Raw genomic sequence first — 23,295 nt, 5'->3', positions numbered from 1 at the left:
TGTACAAGGTAGTTTCAGATTTTGTTGAGCAGAAAAGCCAGCAAAAAAGCGTGAAGTAAATACCGAACTCCAGTCTTGGATTTCTTTTCAGAAATCTTTATTTGTGCACTCCAAGAGGATCTTTAATATTTTTAAATACCAATGTGTATTTTTAATATTTGGCAAGGCATCACAGGATTTGATCGCAGCAGTAAGAGCCCATTGAAGCATGCATGTTATACTTTGAAGCTTTGAAGTTTTAATGAAGTATATTCAGTTTGATTGTGTATGCTGTGTGCGTGGGCGTCCAAATGTGTGCCATGTGCTGTGTGCTCTGAGTTATAAATTTTAATTGCAGCCTTGTAGCTGGGTTGTGCACCACTACTCTGAAGATGTCATCTACAAATACCATTCGTGTCCATAGAACTCCATGCTCTATTATTGAATAAAATAAATGCTAATATGAAGAAATTCGACCATGTCAAGAATGTTTAAACTGGTCTTCAGTGGGAGATACTTTGAAGATCCCTGAGCTTCAAAAGCTCCATCAGATCCTCGTGAAGTTTCTAATTAAAGATATTATAAACCATTAATATCATAAGCTCGTAAATGGAAATGCAAGATGAAACCATTGACATCGGAAGCTAGTCAATGGAAATGTAAGATTCCTTATAATTGCACTTTGTTGCAGCTAGAGGGCAATCTTTAATATAGTAGATGTGATGAGAAGGTTCAAAATTCAATCAGCCACATTTCAATTATAGCAGGATAACTATTATATTCAACAAATTTTAACCATTACCTCTGCAATCTCCAAATGTGAGACTGTACCCTTACAAGTTGTGCACTGCAAATTTTAACCCTTACCCTGCAATTGTTCAAAATGAGAAAGTGTACTGATTTAATTCCTCTACCATCATTTCAGATACAACATTGAAAAGAATACAGTGAATACCATTCCTTAACCCTCACCCCTCTCATTTGCACAGCACATATAATGCATGCATGGAAACTTCATCAAAACAATATTCAAGCTTTCAAGAGAAAGAAGAAATTGTACAAATCAGTAAGTTCAAATTCTTGTTTTCCTTGCATGGTGTAGCATGCAGATTGGGATGTTAAGAAAGTAGCTTTAAATAAGGATAACCTTTATCAACCCTCGCCCCTTAAATATGATACAAGTTCTCAATTTACAAACAAACAAACAAAAAATTAATGAATGAAATTGTGTGTGCCTGTCATATACCAAATATATTGCATTGATTTATCATCCAAACATCCAAGATAAGCATGAAAGTTAAAACCGACTTAACATCTCCACAACTTGATCCAAGCACCATCACCATAGAAAAAGGAGTAAAATTTACAAGAAAAAGCATGAAAAACATACTTAATTACTCCTTGAAATTAAGCTCAAGAAGCTTTAAAATGTCCAAGTATCGAAGAAAACTTTTCTGTTGTAAGACAACACTGCAACTTCTGTCCAGTTCTACCACTTTAAGGTATACAAGAAATTTTAAGTTGAAAGGGATCCCGTCTGTTCCCCATCCTCAGTTGTTATAGGGCTTACACTAAACAAAACTCAATGTCCGACACTCTTGTTGTTGTCGTCATTGTTGGTACAAGCTCACTTTGTCAAAATGTTAGCACGTCAGAAAATTCCAGCCCACCCTGTTACACTCCATAGAAACACAACATATAGCTCAATATGAATATCCTGCAATTCAACGTAGCTCTCTAATACCACTCTAAGAGCAATGTATCTAATATATTCCACATAAACACAACATATAACCCAATTTTAGTATCCCACAAAGTCAAACTACTGCTCTAACAACAATGTATGCAACACACTTCACACAAACACTAAAAACTCAATTGCAGCATTCCACAACAGTATACACAACTCTCTACTACCTCTACTATCGATCTAACAACAATATTTCCGATTTTAATTTTGGGTCAGTGTAGCTCAGCTCAAACCAAAGGATATAGCTCCAAGTTACTAGATATACCTTCCCCTCTTATCCCTCTAAATCTATATTCAGTGGAGATGTGGCCAGATACAATACAAATATGGCTAGGATACAGATGTGGACTGAATACAGCTCAAATATGGCTAGGATATAGATGTGGTCCAGATACAGCTCGGATATGGCTATGGCCCAAATACAGTTCGAATGCAGCTAGGATGCGGATATGATTACAATACGACCAAGATACAAACAGTATAAGATTGGTTAGGAAACCTAGTTGTATCCTTGAGGCTTGAAATTCAAGAAAAGAGGGAAAAATCAGAAGGGCTAGCCCCTGAAGGTAAAGGGATAACATTTAAATATTCAGCTCCTCATTTTAGACAAATCATGCAAGTAAGATCTTCAATTTATCTCAACTGTATGTAGTTTGTTTGAAGGCCAAATTTGATGGTTTGGAGGGCAATTTGAAGGTGATTTTTCCTTATGGGCTGAATTTTACCGTTGCAGGTTGAATTCAATTGTTTGCTGATTATATTCGTCATGAGCTGATTTGAAAAAGGAACATTATTCAATGTGGACTCCTTTCATTTCTTTAATGTGGCCTCCTAACCATTAGATGTGCATCTTTGGCCCAAATACAGTTTGAATGCAACTAGGATGCAGATATGATTACGATAAAACCAAGATAAGTGCAGTATAAGAATGGTTGGAAAATTCAAAACCCAGTTGTATCCTTGAAATTCAGAAAAGGTGGGGGGGAGGAGGGGGGAAATCAGGACTGGTGCCTGAAGGTAAAGAGATAAATATAAATCCTCATTTCATACCAATCATGCAAGTAAAATCTTCAATTTATCTAAACTGTATGTAGTTTGTTTGAAGGCCAAATCTGACAGTTTGGAGAGTAATTTGAAGGTGATTTTTTCTTGTGGGCCGAATTTTACGTTGCAGGTTGAATTTGATTGTTTGCCGATTTTATTCGTCATGAGCTGATTTAAAAAAGAACATTCTTCAATGTGGGCACCTTTCATTTATTTAATGTGGCCTCCTAACTATTAGATGTGCATTCATCGAGTGCAAGCTGGATACCTTCCTCACTACTATTTAAATATCAATGCACACAAATAAGTTCTTTCTAAAAAGTCAAACCTTGGTCAAGCCCAATGCAGGGTACAATGTTAACCACTCCGTTCAAAAGAAAAGACGTATATTTTGTTTTGGGAATTTTTTCATACATGTAATCATTTTTTCAGTACAATTTAAAAGGTATGGATGTGTACCCGTTGAAAGGGACCTAACAATGGTATAGCAGTAACAATTTACAGCCCTTCGTTTTGACTTTATTATTAAAATCTAAAAATGAGAGCACTAGGAGGATCTAATCAAGATTCTATCCACACTTGGGCTTCATTTTGACAACCCCCAACCACTAACAACGAAAAGGGAACGGGATTTGCATTATAGTACACTCCAAACTATAAAGGAAATTGTGTGCAAATGAATGCACACAAACATTTAGGTCTGTCAGATTGGCATGCAAATAACCCAACTTCAAACCTATGTTGCTAGGAAACGTGGGTGCGGGGACGGGGACCGGGACCGGGACCGGGACCGGGACGGCATTTTTGGAAACAGGGTGCGTGGGTTCGTCGGGTAATATAATAATATTAAATTTTAATAATTATATTTTATAAATTATAAATTTATAATTAATAATATATATGAAATTTGAAATATGATAATCATTTAAACATGCACATCATTGAACATTCAACATTGACATTGAAATTTCAAAACTTATCACCAAAAAACTGTTCTTTTGAATCTTTTCCGTGTAACCATGACACTGTGACAGCTATGTGAGAGAGCTCAAGGCTACTACTAAAACTGAAAATTCAAAATACATACTAGGATAAATGCTAGACTCAGCTATTTTGGTGAAACTTGGGACAGATTTTGTCACACACAGGCTTTAAAATAACTATGCAGCTTAGGTTCATTTGCAAGGATGCCTATCAATGAATCAGGTTGTGGTCATACAGACCCTTCCTCCTACACAGCCAAGGAGTGTTAGCATTTCTGCCTCCTGCTCTAATTTCAAGACAGCGTCTCTCCTTATTGAAATTGCTCATTCTGGCTGGAGCTTGAGCTTGTAACTTTGCTTTGAATGTTTAGTCTCTCCCATATAAAAACACAATTTTTTCATAGGAGATTCTTCTCAACCTGATAGTGGTCTAGAATTTTCTTGATGTCTAATCATCCACCTGCCCCATGCATGGTGTGCTCTATGCTAAAGCAATCCCAAAAACAGTGGCAGCCTTACCCTTCCACAAAACACGCTTATCAGTCTTTGTTTCCCAATAAAATGCACAGTAGCCATCTGATGGCTTGAGGGATAGTTTGTCTTTGAGTGCGAAGCTCTGCCTGAATATTAATTATCTAAACATAAAACATCTTCGCAGTTTTTAGAGATTACTTGGTGTACAAGTCTGTAGAGACCATATATGATTTAGGCATATTTTCCTAGTTTTAATCTTAACATGATGTTATCAGAATGCTGTGAGAAATTGGCAGATTTTGATACTTAATTTAGCCATTGTCCAAAATAGCCCTTCGCCATTTAACAGCATCAGCTGATTACAGCTTATGGCTGGTCTCAATCCTACTTTCTATTTGACTGAAAATGTCTGAACCTGTATGTGTGCATTTACAATTTATAATTTGATGGTTATTTGGCTCGGGAATGAATGTTTCATTCCAAATTGATTTACAAGAATTCTTAAAAAACAAGACTTGTAAAAAACTTAAAAAACCAGGTGCGGGTACCCGTGCAACACAGGTTTTGATGGTAAGGACCGTGGAAGAATGTTTCATTCCAAATTGATTTACAAGAATTGATTTAGGGTTTTTTAGGTTTTGTTATAAGTTTTACCTTTGTTATAAGTTATTTTTTGAATTTCAATAATAAAAAAATTATTTGAAAATTAAATTTTTAATGTAGTTTTTTTTATGAAGAACCCAAAGAACCCGAAGAACCCAAAGAACCCAACCCGAAGAACCCAAGAACCCAAGAACCCGTTAAAGGAAAAGAACCCAAATTTTTTTTTGAAGAACCCGATTCTTCATGGAAGAACCCGGTTCTTCTGGGTTCGTTTGGGAAGAACCCGTACCCGAATCCGGTACTTGGGTGCGGGAACCCGGGACGATTTCGACAACCCCACCCCCGGGTGCGGGTACCGTACCCATGCAACACAGCTTCAAACCCATTGGGCACAAAAACTTAGAAGAATATGTTGTCCCCTATCTCTCAAGCCAGGGATAGGGATTGGGGCAGCAAATGCAAAGGCATAATGTGCAGGATGCACCTTTTTGCACCACTCTAGGCCTTCGAGCCAATTCTCGGGCCAAAGTGAAGTTAACCTCAATATTTCCTAAGGCAAGAGTCCTTGTCTGTCACCCATGGACAACCTATTTAACAAATGAAACTCAAACTGGATTTATAACAAAGAAAAATGGTGCATGGAGTAAATCTCTGTTATTGATTTCTAAGTCACATGGTTTGAGTTCAGGTTTGAGTTCAATAACTATTAGTTCAATTCAATTGTTAGACGAGGTTCACCATGAGGTTTACCTATATACATTTTTCAACACACACACACACTTTAAAAATCCCCTTGAGGCTTGAGCACTTGGATACAATCTAGAAACTCAAAACTACATTTGTGACATGGCATACGTTATGGGCTAGAACTTCAATTGTGGGAAATGGCACAAGCTACAGACTACAATTTAAGATATGGGCCGTGGCAAATCCACTACAAGCTAGCCATGACAGTGGCAGTAGGATCACATGGTACAACAAAATAAGTCTCTGTGGACCATGAGTTGTCAACCTAGTATGTATATGATCTATCTAGTAGTCATAATGGAGAATCGAATTTGCACTAAGTAGAGAGTCAATACCATAATTAGCATCGAGCAAGGGCTTTAGTTACTGGGGGTGAGGATCAATAGCAATGAAAGAGAGGGTCGACAGCGTGAGCAATGAAAGCGAATAAGATAGAAATGAAGAGACAATCAATGACATGAGCAATGGAAGCAAATCAAATAGCAATGAAGAATGAACAAAAAAGGGCAAAGAAGGTTATAAGCTATGTTCCACCCAAGTTTCCAGGACAAGGGGGCACGGGAGTGGGGAAATGTAAACAAATCATATAGCAATGAAAAGAAGGTCGATGGCATGAGCAATGGAAGCAAATCAGCTAAGTGAGGAATGAATAAAAGAAGGGCAAAAGGAATTATAAGCTATGTTCCACCAAGTTTCCAGGACATGGGAGCACAGGAGCAGGGAGATTCACAAGGGGGATGTGTGGGAGCACCCCCAAATTTTAGGGAAATTCGACGGGGGGGGTTCCAAGTCCTTTTCATATGGTTCCCCATCTCTAAAATTATAAAAATATAAATATTATGATAAAATCCCAACAATAACAATTCATCCCATGCAAATTCATCATTATGCAATGTAGTGGAAACACTATAATCCTACCAATTTGGAAAACTGTTAATTATGTTGAATTCTGAACGGGATATGAAATTATATTTTCTCCATATGAAGTTCGATGAGGTTGGAACCACTCTCAAAAAATTTGTACAATCAATGGTAATGTTAAAAATTTAGGTAAAATGATAGAAAAGGTAAGATAACAGAGAATGTACCAAAGTCACAAACTCCTCACAGCTCTATCCCTCGTCTTTGTTCTATCTTCACATGTTCTTGGACAAAAAATTGGAAGGGAGGGATTCTTAGGCATCCCCCCTTCTTGTGGAAGAGGTCACCCAAAACATCCCCCTTTTGGGGAGATACATACCCCACACTGGTGAAACGTTTCCCCATGTGTTTCCCCCGAAGGGGAACATGGAGAAATGTTCTCTAGGAATCCCCCCCATCCCCAAAGCGTGGGAAACATGGGGTAAGCATCCCCCACACCGGGGGAGATGTCCTTGTGGTACATTGATTCTAAGTCGACAACTATAGATTCTAAGTCGACAACTATAGAGTTGGCAAGTTTTTTTTATAATTTATAAAATAAACAAAAAAGTAAAAGTTTAAAAAACCAATAAAATCAAAAATTTGCCTTTAGGATTGAATTCAATTTAAGATTCACCCTTCAAATTCGAATTTGACTTGAGGCTTGGTCATGAAGTATAGCTAATTGAACCAGAGAAAAAAAAATGGTTTGTCAAATTTCGAACTTCAAGGTTGATGTTCGGCAAGCCTTGCGACATAAGTTGATTTAGAACAATAATAAGATGTTAAATTATATTTTGGAGGTATTTCGGAAAAGGGGTTTAACAAAGATTCAGCCATAGGAATGATCTTCCGGACATGGGAACCATAATATAGTTCAGCTTGGGCAAATACCTTTCAAAAAAAGAACAAATATGAACAAAGGAAGAGGTAGAACTACTCTCCTAGCACATATTTGTCAGACATAGAACCAATGGGCAAGATAAGCCTAGATCTATTAATTTTTTTGACATTAAGTCAGACAGACAATGAGAGGAAAAACCAACACAAGTTGCTTTAATTTATTAGCCAGTGGCAACCACCTTGGTTTTGGTTTCAAAAATAAACCCAGCAGTTCATTTATCAAACAGTGGTTCCAATGTTGGGGGATATAGAGTCTCAGATCTGAAACAACCAGAGTATTTAGACAAAAAATTGCACCAGACGTTGGGATTACAGAATCACTGTCTTGGGGCCTTTCTAGCTTCCCTCTATAGAGCCTATTACTCAAAAAAAAATGCTTACAGTAAGTGAGAATGAAAGAATTGAGAAGTGACAGGATTAGAATGCTATTTGCTACTGCCAAAACCATGATACCCCAGCCGTTCCTCAAATTCTGATAGCCTTTGCCTCTCTTTCACCCTCTTTGGCTACTAAAAAGATAAACTCTCTGATGAAAAACACTCTGTTGTAAAAGAGAAAGCTCTCTTACTTATACCTCACTCTTCAAATTTTGATGGCCGTTGCCTCTCTTTCACCCTCTTTGGCTACGAAAAAAGATAAACTCTCAAATGAAAAATAAACTCTCTGATGAGAAACACTCTGTTGTAAAAGAGAAAGCTCTCTTACTTATACCTCACTCTTCAAATTTTGATGGCCGTTGCCTCTCTTTCACCCTCTTTGGCTACGAAAAAAGATAAACTCTCAAATGAAAATCCCTCCCTGATGAAAGAGAAAGCCCTCTTACTTATACATCACTCGGGGCAAAACACACCCAATATTCAGTTAGGAAAGCATCTATGAGACAAACATGAGATACTTCAAAATTTCAAATTCCTACAGCCTTCAACCAAACTCTTTGTTAACTTGCACTTTGGGGCCACCACTCTCTCTTAGTCCCATAAAATTAGGGCCATGTGTGCGAGTTTCAACTTAAAATAGTTATGCTGCTCACATGGAGATTCCTTGCCAGGTGTCTTCTCTTCATAGGACAACCTATTTCTTTAGAATACAGATCCTCATTTGCCTTTAAATCTGTATGCATTTGAACACATTTGCAGTTAGTTAGACGGGACCTGACTCGAGAAATCGAGCCTAATTTTGAACTTTGAAATCAGAACAAGGCTATAGGTCAATCAAGTGAAGAATGGCCCGTTTTAAAATTGGGCCAAGGGAACACTTTGAGCAGCTGAAGGAGAACCTGATTTAGGAATGGAGTTGAAATGGAGATAAGGGGTCGATTAAGGAATCGGGTCCAATCTTTGAAATTGGGAAAAGGCAACACTATGAAATTCGAACAGGTTAAGGAGGCCATGATTTGTTACTCAAGATGAAAGCATAAGTATTTGTGAAAATTTCTAAAGGATAAAAGGTGAAGAGAATTTTGGCTAAATGTGACGGAACCCTTGACTATGTGAAAACTAAGAAAGCAAGGCTTGGTTAGACTTGGTTTAATGTAGCTAGCAACGTAAGTTCTTTGGGCTCGACAAAATCATAACACAATGTATGTGTTGGTTACGTTGCTGGTCAAATTTGATGGTTCCCCACATTGAAGTGGTAACACTGTTGCTAAATTGAGTTCATAGCTCCCAACACATCTTCAAGAAAAACGTTTACGCTTGTACCTAAATAAGGGAAGGCACATAGAAGGATTGGGACAATAAGAACTTTCTACCAGTTTGCTTTTCTATTTTTGCCATGGCTTCAACCTTCCCCGTATAATACAAACATCTCATAAGCAAGCTAGTACAGCTAGAAAGTACTTCAAATAAGAAAAAAAAATGGTAATGTTTTCTTTTGAAGTTGTTTGAGACCTGCTTCATCCATGGCACCTATCGACTTGGAATCAAAATCCAAAATCGAATTTAAATATAACCACAGATTTTTGTTCCGACAAAAATTTAAACAAAAAATGATCCAGGCACAGTTTATAAAGTGATTCAAATTTCAAACTTGAGATAAAACTGGACAAGAGCACAACCAATCCTCTGCAATAATACACGATTTGTGTTGATGTAAGCAAGTTTCCAATAGCCATTTTCACATCGAAAGACTGAATATGTTCGAAAAAATAGAAATAAAAAAAATTCTATGAATCAATAGACTCCATAGATAAATTCCAAGTTTTACAGCATCAAACTGATAAACATAAAACCTGAAAACTGAAACTCAACTCAAACATCTGCAAACAAAATATGCAAAATCTTACCCTTTAGCCGGGCTTAGGCTGAGAAACCGGCAAATACATGAACCGCAACGGCATGAACCGCACAGAGTGTAGGGGATGGATTCAAAATAATTGAAAAAAAATGAATAAAAATAAAATCTATTAATAAATACTCCGTGGATGAATTCGAAGTTTTATTAGCATCAAGCCTGATAACTGAAACTTAACTCAAAGACCTGCAAGGAAAATATACAAATTCTTACCGTTCAGCCGGGCTTAGGCTGAGAAACCGGCGAAGGCATGAACTGCAGAGCGTGGGGGATGGACTGAACCACAGGGACCGAAATGGCGGTCGGAACAAAATGGGGCGGATGAACCATGACAGAAGAAGAACACTGCTGCTGTTGCTGGGCATTGCTAGTCCCGCCATTGGAGACATAATCGCCGAAGAGTTGACAGCTACCGCAATTCAGAGGCGGCGGAGGAGGGGCGCCATTGCCATGCCCGCCATTGTTGCTGGGAGAAGCAATTTCCAGTGACTCTGAAGTATTGGACTTCCCCTTAAGTTTCTTCTTCTTCGTCTTTCCGGAAAAGAGCTTCGCAATCTCCAGCTGGGTATTCATAATAATCTCCGTTCTCTTCAACTCCATATCAACTCTCCTCGCCTCCATCTCGGCTCGTAGCCGCTCGGAATCTTTAAACATATCCATCTTGGCCCTCTCGAGTTTCAGAATCGAATCGGCGAACGACCGAATACTGGCGGCCACTTCCCGACTGAGGTATTTCCTGTGCCTTGCGTTGGGTTTCCCAGCAGCCGTGGCGTATTTGCTCGTATCGTCGCTGTCAGCGGCACCGCCTCCGCCACTGGGCTTCCGTTGCGGCGGCGGCGGCGGCGGTGGCGGCAACGTGTTCGAGGCGTCGTCTGCTTCGCACTCCTCGTCGCCGTTACGAATCATAAGGATAGCGTTATCGTTATCGTTATCGTTGCTATGTGACTCGGTCGGCGGCTTGTTGTGCTGCTCGCCACCATTAGAGAGCAACGGCCCGCCATTAATCCTCAAAACTTCTTGCTCAGAGTCGCCCCCCAAATCCGCCGCCTGGAGCGGGCGGAAGCCAGTAGCGCCCCCACTACCGGGCGGAGCGGCGTTGCCGTTGGTATTTTCCGCCCGGGGAACACGAAGCATGGTGTCCATCCGGGCGAAGAAAGGCCAGCGGGAGAAGCCACCGCCACCACCATTTAGACCCTGCAGCAGGGTCTCGGATCTGTACTTCTGCTTCATGCTGGCCACCTTATTCTTGCACTGAAAGGGGCTCTTGGCCGACTTGCCACCGCCACCACGGGCACTCACACGCATGGCCACGTCCTCCCAGTCACCGCCCTTGAGGTTCCCCCGGTTCCGGTGGTTCCATTTCGCCTCGTAAACGTCCAGCAAGCTGTTGATCGCCTCGGTACTCCACTCGTCCCTGCGCGAGTCCTCCGCCTCCTTCGCCGCAGCAGCCGCCACAGCCGCCTTCTTCGTGGCACTCGGCTTCTCCACCGCTATCAATTCGGCCTGACAGTTCTGCACTGCGAGCTCCAAGTTGGCCATGGCGGAACGATGGCCACCGCCGCCACCACAACCACCTCCGTCGCACCGCCGCCGATCCACCACCGGCTATGCATCAGCTTCTTATCAAAACCTCTTGCTAGCCCCGCCTAATACTCCAAACACTACCAAGAATGGGGACGAAAACAGAAGAAAATAACAGAATATAGCCCCATAAATAGTTACAGACAATGGATACACATAGACAGCATTTAATCTAAAGGGATTCGTGCCCGGGTCTGTCTGAGTTTATTTGAATGCTATAGGATTCGAGCTCGGGTCGGTTTGAGTTTCTTTAAATACTAATGAATTCGAACTTAGACTGGTTTGATGTATTTTGAATCCTATAAGTCTGGTTTGGATTTTATGAACGCTAAGGAACTCGAAATCGTGCTGGTTTGACGTTTTGAGGATACTAAAGGATTTTTAAAATTTTCTAAACGCTGACGGATTCGAACTCGGGCTAGTCTGAGATGTGTGCTGTATGCTGAGTGACATTGAGACTCGAACAGGGGCCACTTTGAGATTCTTTGCACTCTCGTTTCGGATTTTTTTTTTGAATGCTAGGAGGCTGGTTTGAGATACTTGAATGCTAAGGGGGACTCGAACTCGGGCTGCTTAGAAAGTTTTCAAAGACTGTGAGACTCGTACCAGGGCTGGTTTCGGATTTTTTTGAATGTCATCGGAGTTGGTTTGGGAATTTTCCAAGGCTGTGGGACTCGAGCTGTGGCTGGTTTCGGTTTCGGATATTTTTTATTGCTATGGGATTCGAACCCGTGCTGGTTTGGCTTTTTTTTCCCTGTCAGGTTATCCACAAGCAACAAAGCAAGAAAATCAGATTGAAAGGACTCTGTCGGCCGAGGAAGAAATTCAGATACCCAGAATTGAAGATATCTGGGATTTTCACGGATTTATATATCTCGCTGAACAATAGTACACCGCCTGCGTGTGGAGAGCAGCAGATGCCACACAGAACTAACTGTTTTTAACCAAAAAAACCCACAGGATGGTGGAAAGAGAGAGGGGAGAGAAGTACCAGCTGCAAATTATATTTATATATCTCTTTGTGTTTTCGGTACGGTAAAAGTGGGAGAATGATTTTGTCAGTTGGGTATATCATAGTATATGACCACATCTATAATAAATATTTTAATATAATACATCTAATTAATTTAATATATCATTTTTTCTTTTGTTTCAATTTTCCATAATATGTGACCACATACTTAATAATTAATTTAATATATAATTGATTCAACATATTTTTTTTATTTCAATTACTCATAGTTATATGTTAGGTGTTGTTCATCTCATCAAGAATGTTTAGAAGAATAAATACTAAAATAGGAAATATTACTACCATGAAAAGTAAGTTGAGTGGGTGAAAGTGGAGAGTTGTTACTTTTTTTTCCAAAAAATTTTATCTTAAAAATAAAAGATAATATATTTATATTAATATGATTTTAAATGGAACTATATAAACTGGTTTATATCTGTGTTTGTATATATATTGTTCTTGATAGAGGATGGCCTCCTCATGATGGGTTTTTATGATTTTTTTGGATCAAATAGATTTTCAAAATATATTTTTTTTTTTATTTATATTTTAAATATATTTTATTTATAAATATATTTTTATCATATTTATTATATTTTAATAAATTTAATATATATATATATATATATTTTCTTCATTCATGTAATATGTTGATTGGTGAAAAACATTATGATTATTAAGTTATTGGTGAAAATCATTATGATTGGTAAGTGTATCAAAAAAAATCTATAAAGCATCTGGTTCTTTCTTAATAAATGAGGAGTGTTTAACATTTAGTTAAAATAAAATTTATTAAGGTTTAAAAGAGAAAGGTTATTATTAAGAGTTTATATCTATTTTAATAAAGTTTGTATTTCAACATATTTGATATTTCTTTGAAATTTTGAGTTGAGATGGATCTAAGGTGGTTTAATTATTAATTATAATTATAATTATAAAAAAAATTATGAGTCAAAATGTTTAACAAGATAGGACATTACAATATCTCTACCATATTGGAATTATTAGGATGGAGAGCGTCTCTTGGTGCAATAACCTCTTAAACATCATTTAAAATACTCATTATGTTAAATTTAATGGTAATTGTATTTAACCTTCTATATTGAGATATGTATTGTTTTTATGGAAAGACATTTTTGAATATTTTAGGTATCAGTAAGCAACTTGAAAGTGTCACTAAGAAAAGTCTTCTAGGTGTAAGTGTGCAACTGAGAAGAAAACGACAAAAAAATGCAAGAATGATGCATAAGCACGATAGAATGGCAATAATGATGCATAAGCACGATAGAATAGCAATAAAAGCCTTCTTAAGTGCAGATGATGGAGCACATAGAGATTAGAGATGAAGCACATGAAGGATGGTGATCTCAACAAAAACATGATAGAGATTGAACATAACAATGTGAAAAGTTTAGGTGAAGAACATAATGAGGAGCAAGTATGATGGGAGCAAAAAGGAATATGAATTTCAAGTGCAATATCATGCGAAAATAAATTGAAATGTTGTTATTGAGGAAGATGAATAATGGTTGCAAAAAAGGGAGGAAACAAATTGACATAAGCATATTTGAATAATTGGATCATCATATGAAGCAATGAAGTAGTAGACAAGTATTACATGAGAAGGGGAACATTTAACCCATAGCAAACAAGTAGAATAGAAGTCATGAGAGTAAGTTAGTGTGTGTAAGAAACTAGTTAAACATGTTGTTGTTATGTTACTATATAAGTGATAGCGAGTTGTTTAAGGGTTATAGTGGTGAAGTGCTAAAGAGTAAATTAAAAGGTGGATTAATTCAATCATTTTGATGAGTCTATTGTTTTTTAACAAGACAAAAAATTACTTTAACACAATTTTTTTTAATTTCAAGTATTCTTCAAATGGGTTAAAAACCTTAAAGTCAAAATTACCTTAAGACACATTTTTTTTAATTTCAAATATTCTTAAAATGGGTTAAAAACCTTAAAGTCAGTGTTCTCGTTAATTGAGTCAAATTATAGCTTCCAACAAAATTTCTACCCAATTATAACTTCCGACAAAATTTCTACCCAATCTAACAAAAAAATCAAACCAAAAAATTAAACTTATCCATATTTTTAACTTAATCCATATATTGTTAATAATACAAATTATAAAATATAATTTAATAGTACAAATTATTTTATACTATTTTAAAGCAAGAGTAAATCCTTTCTTTGAAATTGGTGTATGTAAATTAAATATATTACCTAAATATTTAAATGTATATTATATAATCAATACATACTCTATATAGTCATTAAATTATATATAATTGTGTAAAAAACTAATAAATCAGCATACAAACTTTAATAATACAAAAATATCATGAATGTAATAATTAATTTTATCATTCACATAAACCTAACAAAATATTCTTGAAAAATAAAAATGATAAAATAAACTCATTATCATAACTAACATAACAAACACAAAATTACATAATTATTTTTATCTAATCATTACTTCTTCCCTTCCCACCACCTAAACGAGTTTCTCATAGATCATACCCAACTTGCAGCCTTGCTTCTCATTCAATGTGAATGATAACTTCATATGTTTGGCTATAATCTCCATCAATGGGTTTATGTGGGTTTGTTATTTTATTGTTTTTTTTGGTAAATGGAATTGGATATTCTCCCAATGCATTATGGTTTTGATAAGATTTCCCACTGCTTGCCATCTAGTTCAAAGAAATGATGTGTCACTGCCAAACCACTACAACTAATGCGGTGGAGTGTCATATTTAGACTAGAGTCACAAGGGATGTAAGTGGCCAAGGTGGTTGAGACCAGCGAACATGATGACATGAAACTCAAAACTCATACACTAGAGTTAAAGGGAAAGGGAACTCTCTCCAAACTCGTATTTAACATTTTTGGATTCCTTTTATCATAACACTGACAATGTAAAGTGCACCCTGCTTTGCAATAATATCTCTCTCTCTGCCATAATTTTTATTTGGCTTCATGTTGATTTGGATTCAAGTTGGTGTTATAAAAAGTTATACTCTAACAAAGATGGGACCCATAAGATTGAAAATCTTTTGGGACCCACAAGATTAAACATTTAATGAGTTTCCTTCTTTCTTCTTAAGAGTCATTGTGGCTTTGTGTTAATATAATTGTGATTTGTTTGTTAAATTATAATTTAATATAACTAATAATTTATCTTCAAAAGTTTGACTAGTTTGGTCAAATAAGAGTGGTGATATTTTCCTATCATGTTTAATTCTACTTCAAGTAAAATGACATATTTATCTCTTTATTGAAGGGATTGTGAGGTCAAAGATTAGATTGAACATTCTTTAAGTTTTCATTTTCATCTCTATGCTTAACATTATAATTGTGGTTTTGTCTTAATATAATGTTGGTTTGTTTATTGAATTATAATTCAAATATATTCAATAATTTATTGTTGAAAGTTTTATTAGTTGGTCAAATGTGAGTGGTGATATTCCTTTATCAATACTTAATTATACTCAAGAAAAATGACATATTTATGTTTATTTTTTATTAAAGAGAGTGATATGTCTAATATAAGTGATACTCCTCTATCAATACTTAATTATACTCGAAGAAAAATGACATACTTATTTTTATCCTTTCATTAAAAGGAGTGACATGTCTAATATAAGTAGGTTAAATGTAGTGGTGAGCAAGCACTATATGCCTTTATTTCATAAACTTTTTATTGAGAGATATTCTCTCCAAGAAAAAAAGAATATTCAATATTATAAAATAACTAAGTTTTTGCTAATATTAATTTGTTTAGTTAGTGAAAGTGATGTGTTGTTAAAATCTTAATCAAGATTCAAGCTTCACTATAGTATGGGGATTGTTATGGACAACATAAATGGGTCAAGCATGATGATAAACATAAATCAACTTTTTGCTACTTCTAAAATGTTTTTCTTTGAGAAGCAAAGAAATTTTGATTAAGATTAAAAGAAAAAAAAATTGTTAGCAGTGGCGTGTTGAGTTGGTGAAGGTGTGGTAGTGTTAAATACTCAGTCAAGGTTCAAGTCTCATCTAGGGCGTGCCTATGCTTTTGCTTGTTATATGTCAGTGTTAGTGACCATGGTTGGGGTTGAGTGCAAGCCTTAAGAAAATTTATCAAAAATGTTACACCCAATCACAACAACTTAGCTAAAGATGTACAAATCCATACATTTGTGCTCATGTTAACTAGAAACATCTAAGCCCCCCAAAAAATTAGTTTTAATTGTGATGTTTAACTCATTACACAAAAAGGAATATCTGACTAGATCCATGATCTTGAGACTAGATAACTTCACAAGAGACAAATTCAACTTCATATAAGATCTTGAGACTAGATAACTTCACAAGGGACAAATTTAACTTCATATAAGATCCAAAACTTCACGAATTCATCTTCATCCAAGATGCAAAACTTCACAGTAAATTAGATGGAAAGAAAGCTATATCCATTGTAAAGCAATGTTAGTATTATCGTAAAAGTCATTGAACTCTTGATGTAGCATCTGAAGTCCAAATTTGATTGAATTCGTGAAATTTGTGAATAGTTAATCTACTTTCATTAAGTCCAATATAAGAGGATCCACTGAGCTACATCTTCGAAGCCTTGCCTACTGGGGTGTAGTGCCCTTAAAAATAGAAGTATTTTCAATGATAACATCGATGCACATTGTAAACAAAACAAAGTATTGAGAGAGATAGTGTCATAAGTGAGCATGTTGGATACATTGTTATCAAACCTTAAACTTGAATGTATAGATAGTGGAAGTGAATTTAAGTATTAGATAAAACCCTAAACTTTGAAATTAAATGTGCTAGCTATTCTCTTCATGTGTTCGAAACTCTAAGATAATGATAATAAACAATGTAGTGGGATGCACAAAACATTGTGTCGAAGAGAGGACATTATCATATGGGGATGATGGTTAAGGATCTCATGCTTTTCATAAGAAAATGTTCATAAATTTGGAAGATAAGATTAAGATTTTAGATAAAACTAAAGGCAAATTAGTTACATTTAAAAAATGGTTTAGTCATTCTTTATTTGTTAAAACATTCAAATTAATGAGCTAGCTCAAGTAATTGAGAATTATGACTAACGAGTATAAAATTTTAAGATCAAATCTTCAAACTAATTATCTATCTATATATATATATAATTATTCAATATATTTACTAAATTAATATATAATAATTTATACAACCTAATTGATATTAAATACCACTTTCAAACTAAATAAATACATTAAAAAAATTCCTTAAAATATTTTTAAAAATATATATTTACTAAAATAAAAATTGAAATCCTAAAAACCAACTTATATATTAAAATTAAAAAACAAAAAACAAAGAAAAACTTCCTCATATGTGAAGGGCTAGTTGAGCTCAATCGCTTTCACTAGTCCAAATATTGTTAGATAGTGACTATCACATACATTTGTTTTTCCTAAACCCACATCATTCTCAATGATAGTTCCATCTAAAAATTGTGGAGTACCCCTTCAACTAAGCAGGAGGTAATACATTAGTCACTTCTATAATGATGGTGGCATACAATCACTATATACCATCCATTAAATAAATCATTCAAATGTTTACACGAGATAATGACTAGCATTGATCGTCATTACTAGATAAATCATTCAAATGTTTACACGAGATAATGCTTACGACTTACTAGATAAACATTGTTATTATTCTTATTGGTCATTGTTCATGTTATCATTTTACAATTTAACTCAATGTGAGTGATTAAAGTTAAGTAACTCTTAATGTACACATGTTATTATTCTTATTCTTATTGGTCATTGTTCATGTTATCATTTTACAATTTAACTCAATGTGAGTGAGTAAAGTTAAGTAACTCTTAATGTACACATGTGGGCATCTCATTCAACGGAGAGAAAACTAGAAAGAGTTTGCATTTAAGATTGTGTTAATGGATATTATTTGGCTTCCTGAAAAGCCACTCCAACTTGAAACATAAAAAGAGAGAAAGATAAATCAAGGTCTTTTTAAAGGATTATAGATTTAAAGGTACACGTTAATCTACTTAAATTCATAAATGAATTTATGAAAGATAAATCAAGGTATTTTTAAAAGATTATAGATTTAAAGGTAGAAGTTAATCTATTTAAATTTGTAAATGAATTTATGTACATTATTCTAAATGAAATTTAACTAAAGAGGGTTTGGTTCATCTATAATAATATTTATGTCATCGAGTTTAAGAACGCTCAAAATAGGATTCAAATTTTATGATATATAGGAATTGTATACACATTTTTTGTAAAGATTTGTCTTAATGGATATCTAACTAAAATCAAGTATGAGGACGTAGAGAAGAACAAGGCTAAACTGGTTGAAAGAAACAAGACCAAACTGGTTGAAGTAAGGAAGCAAGAAAAACGAGTTGTCATGCAAAGTGAGAGAGCTGACTTAATGAACAACTATGACCTAATAAATCAATGTGATGAGCAACTTACTTGATCTTCTTTACTGAAACATGTCAAACTGATATGTAGCCCCTCCTTATCTTCTAAATATACTCTTGGATATCAGGGCATAGACCAAAATTCCACCTTGCCTCAAAGGCTTTGATGGGTTCATGTGTCTTTGCAAATATTATCTAGCTTCAGTAATCCAACTTGAAGGCTCGCATGTTCACATTATATTCTTATGTGTGCTCTTGGCAAGGAAACCATATCCCAAGTAACTTTTCTTTGATACATGCTACTTTCCTCTAGTTTCATCACCTTATGTCATCGTACACATTAGTGGCAATACCCTAAAATATCAAAATTTGCGGTTATTAAAGGCATTCTTCCTTTAGGGGACTTTAATGTAAGAATTGACTGTTAGCTTGGTAACCATTTTATAATGCCGAATAACGATAAATCATACCTCCGGCCATTGATGCTACTCACACTCTAATACTAGACTTTGCTGCACTTGAGGCAGTCCACTTCTTGTTTGTTTTAAGTTGATTTGGCAATTCAGCTCTGGATTCCCCCGAGCTTATATCAGTGAAATGGCTGCGAAGATCGAACCAGAGACCTCTACAAGCAAGCAAGCATCCTGCACTTCCTCTTCCACTCTTCTGATGTGTAAAGAATCAGCAATGGATTTTGAATAGATACCTCTTTCGTCCGATAGGCCAAAATAATAGAGAATTAAAGCCAAACAAAAGAACTGACAGATAGCTCAAGTAAAGAGCAGACAACGAATAAAGATAAATTAGAGAGTATAGTGTTAAAATATTATTTTAACTAAGGACAAAAGCTGACTCGCTGGAGGAAACGAGAGTCTAAACATCCAATTTCATTGGGAGAAAAAAGATGTGTGACAGTTTTGCAAACACCACCTAAAAATTCACCCAAAATCTCTCATCCGTGTGGCACTTCCAAGCTCTGCTCACTCTAATTTGATGGTGTAAGGTTGAAGGGAATTGAGTAGTGAGCTTGGGGACCAAATAGAAGTATATATAGCCAAGCTTCCATCAAGCTTTTGTTGGCTATGTGTCAAGTGTTCCACAGAACATGGTAGAGAACTGCAGAGGGAGTAATGGACCACTCCAGGAGCTCCCAACAAGAAATTAATTAACTACAGATGGTTTCCATAATTGAAGGAATCGGTGGCAGACCGTTTCCAAACCATCGGCGGCCGTAAAGGGAGCCGTTAAGGGAGCTAACATTTTCTCCCACTTGGTCCATACTTCCAATCTTAATGTCTTGTCTTAAAACCCATTGAAAATATGTATTAAGTAATAGATACATGAATCATGGCGATAAGTCCTCTAATGACGAGTATTATCTTCCATGTATTACTATGTATTTATTTCTATTAAAATTTATGTGGCAACAATTTCTTAATGAATAAACGTTATGTTTATTCTTGGTCCTACATAGATGAATTCACTCAAATCAAATTAAGGTGCACATAAATATGAGGAAACATCACAATAATTAAGAATTTCATTAAAATAACATTGTCCATACAATGAGAAACTACATAATGGAACCAAGTCCCATACTTATTACATGATCCTTGAATTTCAACAGTGGCATGCCCTTAGTCAAAGGATCAGCGATCATCAACTCAGTGCTGACGTTCTCAATGACCACTTTCTTTTCTTTAATGCATTCCCTTATAGCTATATACTTAATGTCGATGTGTTTATTTCAACTCCCACTTTTTTTGTTTTTGGCCATAAAAACAACAGCTGAATTGTCGCAATACATTCTCAATGGCTTAGAGATAGAATGCATAATCCTAAGCCCAGAAATGAAACTCTTAAGCCATATACCATGTAAAGTAGCCTTAAAACAGGAGACGAACTCGGCTTCCATAGTGGAAGTGGCAATCAAGGTCTGCTTGGCACTCCTCCATGATACAGCTCCACCGGCCATCATAAAAATGTATCCTGATGTTGATTTGCGTGAATCAACACATCTAGCAAAGTCAGAATATGAGTAGCCAATTACTTCCAAATTTTCCGTCCGTCTATACATAAGCATGTAGTTTTTGGTTCCTTGAAGGTACCTCATTACTTTCTTTGCAGCTCTCCAGTGGTCTAAACATGGATCACTCTGATATCGTCCCAACATTCCCACAACAAATGCAATGTTAGGTCTTGTGCAAACATGAGCATACATTAGGCTTCCGACAGCAGAAGCATATGGAATGTTCTTCATTTGTTCCCTTTCAAATTCGTTCTTTGGGCATTGGTTCAAATTTAACCTATCACCCTTCACAATGGGAGCTACACTTGGTGAACAATCCTTCATCTGAAATCTCTCTAAAATTTTATTAATATAGGTTTCCTGAGACAGACCCAAGATGCCTCGAAATCTGTCACTATGGATCTTAATGCCAATGACATAAGATGCCTCACCCATATCCTTCATATCGAAATTTTTAGAGAGGAATTGTTTCACCTCATGCAACAAACCCTTATCATTGGTTGCTAGCAAAATGTCATCCACATATAAAACAAGAAAACAGATTTTGCTCCCACTAACTTTCAGGTATATACATTGATCCATAATGTTTTCTACAAAACCGAATGAAGAAATTACATTATGGAATTTCAAATACCATTGGCGGGATGCTTGTTTTAAATCATATAATGATTTCTTGAGCTTGAAAACCAATTGCTCACCATCACTAGTGGGGAATCCTTTAGGTTGTTTCATGTAAACCTCCTCCTCTAGATCTCCATTGAGAAATGTCGTTTTCACATCCATTTGTTGCAACTCCAAGTCAAAATGGGCTACTAATGCCATAATAATGCGCAAGGAATATTTCTTAGATACAAGAGAGAAAGTCTCCGTGTAGTCAATTCCTTCTTTCTGAGTGAATCCCTTAGCAACAAGTCTTGCCTTGTATCTCTCAATGTTGCCCAATGAGTCTTTCTTAGTCTTAAAGACCCATTAACATCCAATGGCTTTTGCACCATTAGGAAACTCAACAAGATCCCAGACTTCATTACTCTTTATAGGCTTCATCTCTTCCTTCATGGCATTGTACCATAATTCTGATTCTTTGCAACTCATGGCTTGTGAAAAGGACTTGGGATCATTTTCGGCTCCAATGTTGTAGTCAGATTCTTGCAGATACACAACATAATCATTAGGAATTACTGATCTCTTTGGTCTAGTAGATCTTATTAATGTTGTACCATCATCTTCCTAAAAAATATGTGGTTCAACTCGTTGTTCAAAAGTTCTTGGCAACTCTTGAACTACCTGATCTACTGGAATGTCGTCAGCAACTTGTGGAACTTCAACAATTGGTTGTTCAACACCAGTTTGTACTTGAGGGGTGCTGTGAACAATAACCAACCTATCACTTGAGGTGGAAGGTTGAGATTCTGGATGATCTTTCTCAGAAACTATGTTCCCGGTTTGATCGCTCCCATTGATCAAGTCATTTTCAAGAAACTTTGCATTTCTTGATTCCACAATCCTAGTGTTGTGAGATGGACAATAAAATATGTAACCTTTAGACCTTTCAGCATATCCAATGAAATACCCACTAATGGTCCTTGGGTCCAGCTTCTTCTCTTGTGGATTATATATTCTCACTTCAGACAGGCATCCCCAAACGCGCATATGTCGCAAACTTGGTTTCCAACCTTTCCATAATTCAAATGGCATTTTAGGAACAGCCTTGGTTGGAACTCGGTTTAATATATACACTGTCGTCTTAAGTGCTTCAGTCCACAAGGATTTAGGAAGATTGGAGCTGTTAAGCATACTCTGCACCATGTCCAATAATGTTCGGTTTCTTCTTTCTGCTACACCATTCTGGACGGGTGAACCAGGCATGGTGTATTAGGCAACAATCCCATGCTCTTGAAGAAATTTTGTGAATGGCCCAGGTGCTTGTCCATCTTCTGTGTATCTACCATAATATTCTCCACCTCTATTTGATCTCACAATCTTAATTTGCTTGCTGCATTGTTTCTCTACTTCAGCCTTAAAGATCTTAAAGGCATCTAATGCTTCGTTCTTTTTATGAAACATGTAGAGATACATATATCGTGAGTAATCATCTATAAAAGAGATGAAGTATCTCTAACCATGTGAGTCCATGTTTGGACTACATATATCAGTATGTATGATCTCTAATATGTCCAAACTCCGATTTGCACCTTTCTTTGATTTTTTGGTATGCTTTCCCTTTATGCAATCCACACAAGTCTCAAAATCAGTAAAATCCAGAGTATTAAGTACCCCTTCATTTACTAATCTTTTAATTCTTTCTATGGAGATATGACCTAATCTCTGGTGCCATAATTTAGAGGAATCCTCATTAATAACACATCTTTTAGTGCGAGTGTGAACATGCATTGAATCATAAGTGACATTGTTTTGTAAATTAATGCAGTAAAGACCATTAGACAAAATACCATTCCCAACACAATCAAATTTATAAAATAAACTGAAGGATGTTTATGAAAAGTTAAAGGAATATCCAAAAGGTATAAGCCCTGAAACTGAAATCAA

General features: G+C 36.1%; 1 protein-coding gene across 2 annotated transcripts; it reads right to left on the bottom strand.

The window, feature by feature from the left end:
* Positions 1-647: 647 nt before the first annotated feature.
* On the bottom strand, positions 648-12,281 carry LOC149138126 (uncharacterized). Of its 2 annotated transcripts, none has more exons than XM_089449469.1 (2): positions 9,889-12,281; positions 648-847 (listed from the first exon to the last, which is right to left on the bottom strand). In XM_089449469.1, the coding sequence occupies exon 1, from the start codon at positions 11,212-11,214 to the stop codon at positions 9,892-9,894; it is 1,323 nt and encodes a 440-aa protein (XP_089305595.1). In that variant the 5' UTR covers positions 11,215-12,281; the 3' UTR covers positions 648-847; positions 9,889-9,891. The 2 variants fall into 2 exon arrangements, with proteins under 2 accessions (XP_089305595.1, XP_089305594.1); XM_089449468.1 differs by lacking the exon at positions 648-847 and adding an exon at positions 1,304-1,650 and having other exon boundaries at positions 9,889-12,280.
* Between the last annotated feature and the right edge of the window lie 11,014 nt (positions 12,282-23,295).

This window comes from Pinus tabuliformis, chromosome X (genome assembly GCF_031772625.1).
Source record: "Pinus tabuliformis cultivar Carrire ecotype Pingquan chromosome X, CPIR1, whole genome shotgun sequence".
Classification (NCBI taxonomy): Eukaryota; Viridiplantae; Streptophyta; class Pinopsida; order Pinales; family Pinaceae; genus Pinus; species Pinus tabuliformis.
This window is presented reverse-complemented; position numbering and strand designations above follow the sequence as displayed.